This window comes from Parasteatoda tepidariorum, chromosome 8 (genome assembly GCF_043381705.1).
Source record: "Parasteatoda tepidariorum isolate YZ-2023 chromosome 8, CAS_Ptep_4.0, whole genome shotgun sequence".
Taxonomy (NCBI): domain Eukaryota; kingdom Metazoa; phylum Arthropoda; class Arachnida; order Araneae; family Theridiidae; genus Parasteatoda; species Parasteatoda tepidariorum.
In genome coordinates, this window is record NC_092211.1 from 59,009,587 (window position 1) to 59,024,434 (window position 14,848).

The window sequence follows — 14,848 nt, forward strand, 5'->3', positions numbered from 1 at the left end:
CCGTTCACCTGACCAAACTATGGGGGCCATATTTTTCAGATTGCGGTTTTGGGGGTCAAATCCGAATCCGTTGAATAAAAGGTATGTTCATTCTGAGAAAGTAGGTTTTTGTGTCTGATTTTGTAACCTAAAATATAGACTGCACTAATTAGCATATTTAATGTCACCACCTCGCACCGCTAAAATTAAGTCAAACCGCAACGATCCGGGACTGTCGTTGAATAGCCGATCCAATTTTATAGGTTCATGACTATTAATGTTCAACACCATAGCCTTGTAATTTAGAACACAATCCAAAAGACAAGGGAACTCTCGGATCAAGTATTGGGAGAAAATTGCCTCCGTGGAGGGAATTTTTGATGGAACTAACCCGCATTACACGGAGAGAAAAACCACTAAAACCTCCCACGGTTAGCCTAACAGCAAGGGGACTAACCCACTGGGTATATTTTTTGCGTCAGTACTGTGCTCGGTGCGAGCCGGGTGCGGAATTCGTATCGACCTGCAATCGCTGGGATTCGAACCCGATTCACTTCATTGCAAGGCGAACGCTCTATTCCCTGAACTACCACTGCTCAAGGACAAGAGATGGTAATTTATTTAGAAAGAATTGTTCGGCCTCGAATAGATACTCAAAGTTGCTGTTATCTCAAATGTACTTCATTACCTGCGCCGCAGGTACATAGCAGGTGGCGGAAGATCTTTTGAGCAATTACTTTGAGCATATTTATCCAATTAAAGATTCGCAGAATTTCGAATGCATGAAAGCAGCAGCAAGAGGGGTTATGAAGTTGACAAATCTATCTACAATTTAAACATTTAAGGTACAGTTAAACATGCGTCTTCGGAAAGAATGTTTAAAAAGAAAAAAAGACCAAATATTTGAAGAAAATAATAGCAATGAAGAAAATTAAACTATTTGATAATAAGCCACAATTTCAAATTCTGCGGATGAGTTTTTTAACGAAAGCTTTTTAGTGAATAGGCAATGAAAAGCGTGATGTTTTCTAATACAGAATCTTAATATACACATTAGGTATTAAATTAATATTAAAGTAAACAAAATATAAAAAACAAAGCACTATCAACATCTGTGTAGATGAAAATCATAAAGAGTTTTGCTTGATACTTTGCAGGCGTTTGTAATAATCGTCGTGTTGTTTCAAGTCTCAACTATCAGTAATGATCTAACAGATTGATTAGTTCTTTTTCTCTAGTTTATATATTTAATATCCCAAATGTATAAACTATTTTCACTTCATTTATTTTAATTATTCTAAAAAAATCATATTAATGGGTGTTTGACAGAACATCAAAAACATTTAACAAGTTTATGTATAGTAAAAATAAACATATCTGTTACAGATGGAAAGAGAGAAAACTAAAATTTAAACTGGATCAGATAAAGCAAAAAATTTTAAATACATGCTAATTAATAAATGTTCCATTTTTATTTCACATAAAAAATAAACACTAAGCCTATCTGAAGTTTACCTTTAATTTTCACTATGCTTTTACTTCATACATTATGAACACGAATAGCGTCGTTCAGAAAATTAGTTTCTGATAATACATGTGAAAAGTTTGATAATCAAAAAGCACTCTTACTCGCAAAATTTGCTATAGTGTAGAATCATAAATTTGAAATTTTTTTTACTTAAGTAAGGCTTAGTCTTTTTTAATTGAAGGGAAATTTTTCTAGTTTAATAAAAACTGAATGAAAACTGATTTACCTCGCATTTATAATCCTTTGAAAATAAATGAAGGCAATTGGCATAGATGTTGGCATCATCCTAAGAAAATAAAAATATAAATTCTAAAACAAGTTATAATTAATACAAGAAAATTGAAAATATTGTAATGTTTGGCAACTGTTTGGCAATCGTTCAGGCGCACTTGGCGCATTGTGTCACCCCTTCGGGGGCATGCTAGAAATCGAGGTAGATGTATGTTTATATTGGGTATGTTTATAGAGGTTCTCCCTTGGTTGTTTAAGAGCTGGAGGCTCTGAGTATAAAGTATAATGACTAGTTTCTTTTAATTTCAAAATAAAGTTAAGTTTATTGTTATGAAAATCTGGTGTAATTATTTGCATGGAATATAGTCATTACAAATATATTAAATAAAACAATATATTTTGTACGTAAAAATAATTTTTAGACATATTTTTAGTCCTCTCAAAAATTACTGCTGTTATTTTCAAACTTTTCCTTGATTAGATCTTGGTAATAAAGTTATTCTCTCATTTTCTTCTACTTCGGTTAGATATTTTATTGGGTTTTATCGTTCGAAGCATTGTAAAAGACTAGGTAGTCAGTCACCCAATAAGATATAGCACACTGTAGAACTGAGAATAACCATTCCAAAGAGAGTCAATAAGAAAAATCTAAAATAAACAACCGGTCGCTTCGTTTTTTTTTTTTTTTTTTTTTTTTTTTTTTTTTTTTTTTTTTTTTTAAATATTTTAAGTCGTAAAAGTACGCCAACGCAGAAAACTAAAAAACAGAATTTCCATTAAAATGTTCAATTTCTCCAATCAAAATTTTGAATCTTTCAGAGTCCATGAATTAGTGATAGAAAGATTAATGAAGGCGAGTTCCTTTACAATTCACATGGTCCAAAGTTATAATGAAGACATCATTTAAAATATTTGGAGACAATCTATTTAAAGTTCTTCAAAATAAGAATATTTAACTAAATTTTGTTACATATAGTATTTTTAGTGGGGAATTAACATTTTATAGCCGTAGATTTCTAATATAAATTAATTTGATATTGATTTATAACATGATTTATATAAGATTCACTATTCATGAAAAATAACATCAATATAACTCTGAAATCATTTTTGAAAGATTTTTAACGTGATACAGAGAACATTCGTCACCTCACCAAAAAATTCGATAAAATCGTAAATTCAGCGAATAAAATTGAGTTTTGGCGAAAATATTGGCGAATGATTTTTTTCCACAGAAAAGAAATATATTTAACTAACCTCAAAATTACGTCAAACTGAATTTTTCTAAACAAATCAGTATTTTTTATTAGATTACTGTAATCTTCGTAGATGCGCCGCATAACCAATTAGAATTGGGTTCAAATAAAATAAGCCTGTAAAAAACTACCGTAAAATAGTTTGTTAAATTTGCATTTCGCGAAGAATTTCCAAAATTTGCGAATACTTTTTTGATATTTGGCTAATTTACTGGGTAATAATTTGAAATCTTTAGCACTGGTCCTGTATGATATTAGAATTATGATAAATATCGTTTTCGCGTTATTTACGTTAAAAGAAATTTTCAACATTCAAATCGGTTTTCTTCAGTTTTATTAAAACTAAATTTATTTTAATTTTAAATACATATGAATGAACAGTATTAAACAATTCACTCAAAACTATTAACAGCGTAATTTGTTTTAAATTTTAGAAAAAACCCATAGCAGCTTCACTAAAAATTTTCAACCTTATATAACTTAGAAAGGTCTTGATTTTTTTTTTTTTAAGGTAATATGGAATAAATAGTCTCATTAAAAATAACCAACATCGAAAAGAAAATCAAAAATATAACCTAAAATTCAATATGGTGAAAGGAGATTCCTAAGATTTTGACCGTCACAGATTAAAAAAGTTATTTCTAAAATAAATTCGGAATATTTAATGAAATTTTCAACAAGATTAAGATATTAAGTTACACTTCTGGAGTATAAAAACAGTTTCATGAATATTTGGATACAGAACTGATTTCTAACTAATCTTTTGGGCTAATCTCTTAGCGGCTCGTGAGAAAATATGTTTATTAATGATTTTAGTTTCTAAAGAGTTCAATTGATGGTCTGTTTTACAAACTTTTCATTGCTGAATAAATTCCATTTTCGCAGTTTCCTTGAAAACTACTTCTTTCATTCCAGTTTTTCCTCCATTCACTAAATCAAAGTAAGAAAATTTCTTCAAATTCATGAACAAAAAATTTCCAAATCAGCAAGAATTTAGCCGGAAGTTCACCTTCATGTTCGGGAGGACGTACTTTTGCAAAAGTGTGTGATTTTTCTGCTTAGAATTTTAATCAAAAACCACGATATAAAGCCGCATTGCAAATTACATAGACTTTCAATACATTATGGTGACGGTCTGCATGTACCATCGCCGTTCGATACCACTAAAAGCACATTTTGAATACGCTTAATTATGTTTTGTAAGTAGATAGCATTTTTATTTATAATACTATCAAAATCATATATTGTTACGTATTTATGTTGTGATATAGCTCCTAAAAAGAAAAAACAAACAAAAAACTTATTGAATAATCAATTAACAAGGATATCTAAAAATCGTAACAAATGTCTTGCTCGAATTTAATGAAATTGATAAAAGAATATTGTTTCTTGCAGACGATTTTTTTTCTACAGCAAACCAAAAGTAAAAATTAGTTGTCTCGCGTTTGATTTGTTAAGAGCGTGTCAGAGGATGCGACATTTTTAGTGGCCAATCACATCAAATCCTCTTGCAACGTCATATAATTGTTTTCTTTTCAAAAGCGAAAGTTTTACTTATTTATCGAAATATGCCGCCACGTCTAGGATTCCAGCAAGAATAAGAAACTAACCTTTTTTGAATATTTCTATGATATATATTGTAAGATTGCTTGAATTAAGTTTCTATCCAACGTGTTTAACCTTTAATCGCTTTTTATATTGTTTTCGAAAGCATATTTGCATAATTTGACAACGAATTAAAACTGAGCTATATGCAGTCGCTGATGAATACTTAAATCCTATAACACTATGGTCTTAACTTACTACGGAGTACAAGTGTTTTCGATTGTGGCGATCGGGCACTTATAAGTTGGAAACCCATAGAGATTCGAGGTGTCTAAAAATCAGGTTTAAAAGTGAAATGCTTATACTTTTCGTAAATAAAGAGTTTCAATGTCAGAGATTTCCTCCACTTTTCCCCTTAACATGCTTCTGCTTTAGGAAAATGTCGCTCTCCCCTCCAAGTGAAAAAATTCTAATTTCTTACTGAAACATACTGCCATAGAAATAAAGCCAAATTGCTGAAACCATGGTAACTGAGAAAAGAAAAATTTGGTTAGTAGGGGAAATCGCTTAATCTTGAGCCGCTTATTTACGAAGAGTATTACATAACTATTTAAAGAGCTTCAAAAAGAATAAGTTTAACAAAACCTAAACCTGGGAAATTAAGATCTGCCGCAATATTCAATAGTATCGAAATAATTCGACCTTCTTGCGAGTGATTTTAAATTCATTGATATTTAAATAAATTTTGCTCCTGTGTGAATGAACCGATTTTTACAAACTTGCCCAGTCAAGCCTGCAGAGTCAAACTTGCTAAGTAACTTGCTCTTTTGAACAATTTATCCAAAAGATAGTTAAACGGGAGCAAACGTCTCAAACTTTTACTGGAGCTTATTAAAATTTATATATATTTTATAACCGCCGTTCAACAACCACCCAATTTCGAGTTAACGACAACCAGTGTTCACCTCCGAAACCTTCTAGTTTTGAACCCAATTCAGAAGACGAGGAACTCCTGGCTCAAATATTAGGAGAAATTTGTCTTCGTCGAGAACTTCGAGGAAACTAACCCGCATTTGCGTTAAATGGAGAGGAAAACCGCGGGAATCTCCCAAGGTTTAGCCTATCGGCAAGGAGAATAACCCATGATCTATCTACCACTCTGAGCATGTTTATAAGTGAGCTCTGTGATAGATGAGAGCCGGGGACCGAATCCGTATTGACCAGCCATCTCTGGAACCTAGTTTACCTCATTCGGAGGAGAGTGCTTATCCTGAGCCACCACGTCTGTGTCGGAGCTCTCACTATCGTATGATTATTATAAATTTATATAATTTTTTGCTACGCAATTTTACACAGCTAAATATCACCGTTAAAACCACTCATAATACTTTTCGAATCTGATAGAAATAAAAACAAGAATACATATTTTCAAATTGAAAGGACACTATACCATGGGAGAAACTTTTCATCGCAAGTTCTCTTTCATCTCCATAATTTAAATTACAGATAGAGTGAGTTCAACCAAACCTGGAGAAAGCCATGAAGTCTCTTAATAAACTTTCGAAATCTTGCAAATCACAACCGAAGGCGAAACTTGAAACATCAAAATCTATTTAACGGAGGAAACAAAGTTAAATTTATTGTTAGAAATATCTCCAAGTTTCATTAGACAATCACAGGTTTTTCCCGCCGACCGAAGACTCCCCGTGTAGTATACTGTGACTGGTGCGCGTTAAATCTGTCGGGTTACAAAGTCCTCCATGTTCTTACAGCAAATCGAACCTCTGGGAGTCTAATTACGGAGTTAAATATTATTAGTCGTAAACCCAAAATTGGGTCGGCTGTTTAACGACGGTTATAAAATAAAATCACTGGTTTTGGGGAATAGAACGTTCACCTTCTGGCCCAGGTTCGAATCAGAGATGGTTGGTCGATACGAATTCCGTAAGAGGATTGCACAGACCACAGTGACGTGAAATATCCTCAGAGGTAGACGTATCGTGGGTTAGAGTCCTCTTGCCGTCAGGCTACCGTGGCTGGTTCTAATAGTCTTCTCCGTGTAACGTAAATGCGGGTTAGTTCCATCAAAAAGTCCTCCACGAACGCCCAACACTTGATTCAGGAGTTCTCTTGTCTTCTGGGTTGGGTTCAAAATTACAATGCTATGGAGTTTAACATTAATAGTCGTAAACCCAAAAAATTGGGTTTGCTGCTCAACGACTTAGAAAATATTTTTTTAAAAAAACTGGTTTTGACGCTTATTCTTCAGTGTTCAGACACAATTTATTAAACTTTTTTTCTTCACTTAAATACTAATTTACGAACCCTTACATATGCTTTGCTTTTCATAAGAATTAAAATTAAATAAGGATGGTGATTAGGTTAAGTTTTTCGTTTTATTAAGTTGCGAAGTTTTGTGTGATAATACGTTTTAGTTAGCTAAAGTCTAAAGTAAAGTCTTTTCTAACCAAACGCAATTTTATTAATCACTGATTTTAAAAAGCTTAGAAGAATAATCCAAAATGTTTACATTTCATATTGTGAAATTTCATAGTATTTTTGCAACTATAAACTCAAGAATACTACTAGCTTATTACAAAGGCGTTGTTCAAAAATTTTTGAGCCGAAATTTAAAAATGTCAAACGTTTTGTATAGTTGTGGTCTGAAAGTTTCTTAAAAAAATTCAGAAAAGTTTTAAAGTGTTCGCAAACGGTCGCACTAGCCCAAATTTGAAATTTATTAAAAAAAACGCCAACGTCCCAAAAAAATAATTCATATTTTGATTTTACTTGTTCTGCAATTGAATTAAATTTCGCTGAAATAAAAGCGCTTTCTACAGTAGACAGAGTTGACAGACGAAAAGTCAACAGTCTGAATCACCGAAACAGGGCTAAAATAACGCTTAAAGCAAAGAAATCTAACGCTATTATTAAATCCAAAATAAAAAAATATTTTTGAAATCTTGGAATACGCATAAAAGGTATTGCTTGCTAAGGAGAAACAATCCGTAGAAAGCTAAAAAACCAAAAGGCATGATATACAATTTCTACAAGGAAAGCAAAATCTTTGATACAAAGACAAAAAGAATCAAATTGTTTAAAGCAATAAAAATCAAACTCGCTAATTCACAGTTTGACAGCAAGATTAAGCTTCTACACACTACTATGTCAACGAAAACAGGAGCGCGCCATGAGCTTGTATTTCTCAGAAAGTTAATTCTTTACCAATCAAATGAAAATCCGATTTGACAGACTCATTGTACATGTTTCGCATGCAATTTAATATCAAACTGTTTTAGTCTCGCTTTCTTAAAGTAGACGAATTTTTTCAATTTCAAAATTTGCTTTTTCTGTGTGGCAGCAGTGAGAGAAGCAACTTTTGATAAAGGATATTTCATCGATTAAAAGAGAGTTCGAAAGTTGGCGTCTCACGGTTACGAGATTTAACCACTCTCACTTTTCCCCCTTCTTTATAACCACGATTTCCCACAGCTTATTACACACCACATAAGTATATTTCAACTTCTAACTTAAATCTACTGTCGTGGAAAAAATATTTGTCAAACATGAATCGTTCTCTTATGAACTTGATAATAAAATACACCATTGCTTTTCATTTAAAATTTCGACCATAATATTCGATTGGGTACGAGCACTTCAAGAAGACCTTACATACCCACACATGTGATCTATGACGTCTGCGCCAGCTACTCTTCAGCAGCAAAATAGCGCACTATAAATAGCGTACTAAGTTTCTCTACATAAGTTTGTTAATTAACGATAATTTAATTAAGCAGTATCGCACATATAATTAGTTGAAATATAATTCTTTCTCGTCTACTTCTTTAATTTAACTTCGATTTATTATTTTATGTATTTTATTGTAAGAGTAATATATTTTTGTCTTGTGTACCTGGAAACTTCGATTAGTTTTTTTATGTTCCTCATGGTTCCGTGCCTGTCTTTGTTAAGTCTGTAAATATAGACAAAAAATTGAAATCTTTGAGAAAGAATCTGAAAGAATTAAGAATGTGTCACTTAAGAGAATATTTGACGGGCTTGGCTTACTCGAAACAGAATGGAAAAAACAGTTACTAACGTAAACAAATACCACGTTTCAACAACGTATCCGGATCAAGATACCCACACTACGTCACTTACAGGTATCTCATTGTAAGCAAAGGACACTGAAAATATTCTTAAACAGAACAAATTTAGTGATTTTAACATAACCCTATAATTATTCCACAATACTCTCTAAAAATATACTCTTAAACAGTAAAAATTTAGTGATTTTAACATAATCCTATAATTATAAATATTTCCACAATACTCTGTCAAGTCAAATTAGAGTAAAAGTGAGACTTACCACATTGTCTTTTACTGCTGAATAATGGTTAGAAATGGCTCTTTTCACTAAAACTTTAATATCCTCCACGCGAGGTTTCAAATCACAGTTTGACACCACCTTCCAATCTTCCTCGCACTCTTCGTCCCTGTAGTCTTTGACAGTATACTTCAGACAACTAAGTACGTACTGTAATTCTTCTCTGTTAGAAGAAGACTCGCTGTCACTGTATTTTTCTTTCAAGTAATAACTAGCAACTCGCTTTTCGGCAGCGGCCGCACGTTTTTTTCTTTCTTCGTCGTCTGCCATAATTTTCGCGGAGATGTAAGCGAGAGCGTCCACGTGACCGAGGGCCATAGTTAAAATCGAATTAAAACCAAAATAAAAAATTAAAAGAATGCTTCTGGTCTGGTAAAAACCGCCGCTTCACAAGTTGCTCGCACCACAACTAACAGCAAACCAGTGACTGTAACAGAGGCAGTTTTGAATGATTCATTGATTATGATTCTGAAATTTTCTGAATTTGTATCGAATCTGTAATAAAAACAGCCAAGGTGGCCGAGCGACTAATGTCCCGGATGGTGGCAAAAGAGGTAATAGGTTCGTATTTCGAACTCACATAAGAACCTCATTATTTATAAGCGAGAAGCACACAAGTGTTTAATTGTAACACTAGGTACTTTTTACGTCGGAGGTACTTTTAGCACTAGGTACACTAGGTAACACTAGGTACTTTTTACGGATACATTTACGTCGCACTAGAGCTTTACAATGGGCTATTGGCGAAGGTCTAGGAAACATACCTGAGAATGATCCCATTTTACAAATACCATCCATCTCTCCGACAGATCGTAATTGAGACCAGAACCAGATCACGACCAATCTCCAATCCAGTACCCTCAGAAGTATTGATTTGTTAAGGAGACTTGTAGGACTTTGTGACCTAGACAAATTTGGCTTGCACTAGTCACCATTTTATACACGGGGAGTCTTCGGTCAGCGAAGATCAAACTCACGACTTATCGGACATGGGCTCAATGCCCTAACAGACAGGCTAGCCCGGCCCGTTTGATTGTGATATTAGAACAATGCTGTGGTTCGATATGATAACAGAACAGGCTGCCCAATTACTAAGACTTCGAACTTGTTGGTTTTAAACTTATTTCATGATATCAGGTGAATGACTCAGCTTCTCCGAAAATTAGCGCTTTGTAGTTAAATTTAAAAAAAGAAAACTGGTAAGCCGTGAGCCATCCTAAGAACTAAAAATCGGGAGTGATACAAAAGTTTCAGATTTCTGTCCTGAAGTTAATGAAAAACCTTAGCAATTGCAAGCACTTAATTATAAGAAAGACTAAGAAAGGATTGTTGTTGTTTATTTACAACGCACTATGCTATTGGCTGCGTAGAAGCATATTGACGACGGTCTGCAAAATATCCCTGAGGATGATCCTAAGACATGCCATCCCAATTTCGATCCTCTGCAGAAGGGATGGCACCTCCGCTTCTGTAGAACGACGACCTGCGCACGAAATCGAGCACTTTACGGTAGAACAGTTTAACGAGGACCAATACCACACACCCTCGGTCCCTTAGCAGTCATGATCAAAGTGGTCACCCACCCACACACTGACCGCAGCCTCTAATGCTTGACTTTGGTGATCTGCTAGGAATCATGTCTTTACGATCAGCTGGACGTTATGACATTGAAATCCATAGGTTTGTTTCAATGCTTGCCTGTTTAAGTATTTACAAACAAGATACATGAATGCGTGCATTTAAGTGTTGTATTGTTATGATTTCGGGATATTCTAAGTATTGAATTAATACTCATTCTGGGTAAAAATGTTGATCTAAAAGTAAAATGTTTTTAGTATGAATTACAACCTTTCTATTTTAAGAGAGAGAACAGTTTTAAATTTTTAACTAGAAAACAAAACATCGCTTATAATGCCGTTAATATATTATATCTAATATATTTTGTCTCTCTTATAATGCCTCCTTGGCTAAGTGGTATGCTCCGTCAAACACTGAGCGTAAGCGTGGAGGTAGCAGGTTCGAATCGCACTGTTACAGTGAATGTATCTCCGTGCTATCCTTTTCTGTATTGTGCTATTTGTTATTAGACTTAATAAAAATTCATAAACCTTAGTTGAGCACACAAACCTGCAAATGTAAAGAAGCCATGATAAAAAAATTGCCTTAATTTCTAAATAAATAAATATTGTTTTCATGAAGGCACTCATATGAGATGAGACAAATATATGCATCTTAAAACTCTAGAAACCTTTGTATATTTTAAATGTATAAGATGGGTGCGAACGATTCCATCGTACTATTTTGTACATTTTTTATACAACTTCGTAATTTCAAGTTCAAAATTCCAATAATTTTGCCTCAACAAAACGAAATGCAACATAAAACAAAAAAAAGCTTAAAATTGCTACAAAAAAATTTGATTTTCGAAAAAAGAAAAATTTATATTAAGTTCATAAACAATCGACATGCTATATTTTAACTCTGTAGTTTCATTTCTGTAGCCTGTAGAGCCACCCGCATGGTATTTTTTGATACAAGTTACTCCCGAACTGATTAGCTAATGTTGATTTTTTTTTAAATCCATTAAACTTCCTATGCATTGTTCTACTCACAAAATATATGTATGAAATTAGAAATTTACTTAAAGTGCATATTATATGCTAATTAATCAAGCGATGTTGCATAACGTATATTTTTAAGACTTTAATTTTTCTTTTTTCTTTTTTAGCTCTTTTAACTGGATGCATCGATTTGCGCAACCACTTTAAAATAAATGTTTGTAAAACCGTCGTTGCTCATTTAACTGGATTAACGTTAAATGAACAACACTACCTGCATCTTCCGAGGTAAAAAACGAAAGTTGAGTACCTGCAGTTAGTTGTAGTTCATTTACGTCGTACTAGAGCTGCACAATGGGCTATTGGCGACGGTCTGGGAAACATCCCTGAGGATGATCCGAAGACATGCCATCACAATTCTGATCCTCTGCAGAAGGGACGACCTGCATTCGAAGTCGAGCTCTTTACGATAGAACGAGGACCAATGCAGCACACCCTCAGTCCCTACACAGACTGATCCAAGTGGTCACCCGCTTGCACACTGACCACCAGTGATGCTTGACTTCGGTGATCCGGTAGGAACCGTGTCTTAACGATCAGTCCACTGCGGGACCAAGCAGTTAAAATACAACATTATCACAAAACTACTACTATAACATATTACTTTCAATTGTAAATACCAAGATTTTCAATTAAATTTTAAACTATCACTCTAAAAGTTTAAGTTCTCTTTCAAATACGTTGTTCTTCAAGACAAAGTGAATTATATCAATGTGAAGGTATGCACCACATAACAGCAACATGGCTGAAAGGCCTTATGTAGCAAGACGGAAAAGACCCTGAACAGCTCGAAAATAGCAACAAAAATAATCGACAAAGTTTCTTTTCTTAACCGAATTTTTATATGAAACAAACTGAAAAAGTTAAAAAAAATCAAGTTTTAATTCATTAGTTAACACGTTGAATGCCACGCTAATTTTACATGGCTTGCCCGTCTGGCCAAAATGATTTTATGTATTGCATTAATTTCATTAAACCATTTTAGTAACGATAATAATATAAAAGAATTTAAAAGCATTAAAAATTTACTCGAATTGTGTTTCTAATAATCTTGGCTTCACCGGTCACCCCCGTGGTGCTACGAACAAACTCAGTGCTGGTCACCGGTGACCCCCATGGCATTCAACGTGTTAGCGTATTATACTTATTCCAAAGCCATTTTTTGAAACAGTCTAAATATAATGTGCAATTTATGTTTGAGAAGAGCGAAAATTTCAAGCTATGCATACGACAGAAATTATGGATGTTGACCATGCTAATTACGTTAAAGCTTGTGTAATTTTTTTTAAAATCCCTACCGAGTATACCACAGCGGCTTATATTAGTCATTCCCTACGGGATGGTTTATATATTTCCCTTGTACAGAATAAGGTAAAAAACGCAATATTAAAAATCTCAAATTTATAGTGTCTCAAATAAAGCAAAAACACTATCAATTTGACAAACCATTACCAATGAAGTTGAGACACAAAAAAAAATCATAATCTATTTTATTGTTGAAAATAACAGAGGAACTGAAACAAACTCAGAGTTCCATCAAGCAATCTAACTGGTTTTGATATTTTCAGTTCCGTTTTCTACGGAAATGTAATCATCAGACTTCGGTAGCAGTTTTGCTTTTTTCTCAATAAATACCGTAATTTCGCGGAGATACGGGAGCGGCGTTTATGATTTTAAACATTAAATTACGGTATGTGCAGCGTATCTGATGGGGCGACCTATACTTTTTTTTTTTTTTACTTCAATATTCTATTTTGTTGAATTGATTGTCCAAAATTTCAATATTACTCTTCCCCTTTTTTATCTTTTGCAGCGATCTAATTTAATAACTTAGTCTCAATAATAATTTAAAGAATTAACAATGCAAGTTAACAACAATTTGAAAATGTAATAATAGCGCAACAGACCCTAATCCGAAGAAGCCGTTGATGAATTCCTGTCCCTCAACCATCTACATCAGAGGTGTCAAACTCGCTGCCCGAGATTAATATTTTTGCGGCCCAGTCAATATATCCGACGAAAAGTAAAAATAAAATAGAAATGTTAATTAGAAAGGAAAGTAGCATATAAAATTACAATATACTTTATATATAAACTATACGGATCATATTAAATTGTACGCGCGAAAATGTAATTGTTGTTGTTGTTAATTTACGTCACACTAGAGCTGCACAATGGGCTATTGGCGACGGTCTGGGAAACATCCCGGAGGATGATCCGAAGACATGCCATCACAATTTTGATCCTCTGTGGAGGTGATGGCACCCTCGCTTCGAGCACTTCACGGAAACACAGTTTAACGAAAATGTAAAATTCTAATTGGCTTGCGGCACCTGCCATTCCAGGAATACTGCATCGCATCAAAAATACGCAGAAAAAATTTCAAATCATAGAACAAAATTTAAAACAAGGTTTAAAAATTTTAATTCTTTGGAAGACAAATTTTGTTTGTTTTCTNGACCGCAGCCAGTGATGCTTGACTTCGGTGATCTGCTGGGAACCGTGTCTTAACGTTCAGTCCACTGCGGGATTGTTCCTCCGTACTGTTCATCCACAAGGACAAAGGTTTAAAGATTTTAATTCTTTGAAGACAAATTTTGTTTGTTTTCTTCGATTTTCTCAATAAATATAGACTCAGTACCCAGTAATATGCAAATGGAAGTGATTGAGATTCAGTGCGTCTCAAATTTGAAGGCAAAATTCATTGAAGTGAGTGTGCCTGAATTTTACAAATATTTACCGGCAAGGTTTGAAAATACTCGAAAATTCGCATATGAAATTATTTCCATGTTTGGAAGTACTTATCAGTGCGAGCAATTATTTTCTGTTATGAATGGAAATAAATCTCCTGTCCGAAACCGTATTAATAACGCTCACGTTGGGTCAATTTTGAAAGTAGTCTCGGCCAATAAAATTTCTCCCGAAATAGGAAAGATAGTAGCAGAGAAGAGATGTCAAGTATCAAACAATAATTTAACTTTATATATGTTTATTACAATGTACTATTCAAAATAAAAATATTTGTTTCTATGAACACTGATTTTTTTTCTTTTTTTGCGGCCCACCTCAAGTTAAGCATTGTTTATTTGGCCCAAGTTAGCTTTTGAGTTTGACACCCCTGATCTACATGGTTCATAACCATCTAGCTAGGTAGGCTGTAGGTATGAAGAAAAGAAAAAAAAGAAGAAAAATGTACAAACCATTCTTGAAGGTTAAGTTTATCCCCACTTACAAATGAAGGTCAACTTTATTATTTTTACTCTCGGAAGTTTCGAGATGTTCGAGTAAAATTATGCAATATAAT

General features: G+C 33.7%; 1 protein-coding gene across 1 annotated transcript in view; it reads right to left on the reverse strand.

Moving 5' to 3' along the window:
* LOC107443501 (phosphatidylinositol-3,5-bisphosphate 3-phosphatase MTMR14) overlaps window positions 1-9,463 on the reverse strand; it is a 33,317-nt gene extending 23,854 nt beyond the window's left edge. The window contains exons 1-2 of the mRNA XM_043042980.2: window positions 8,909-9,463; window positions 1,734-1,793 (exon numbers count right to left, since the gene is read on the reverse strand). Coding sequence (XP_042898914.1) covers window positions 1,734-1,793; window positions 8,909-9,244 — 396 coding nt within the window. The 5' untranslated portion in view covers window positions 9,245-9,463. The remainder of the gene's footprint in view (window positions 1-1,733; window positions 1,794-8,908) is intronic.
* Window positions 9,464-14,848: the final 5,385 nt, after the last annotated feature.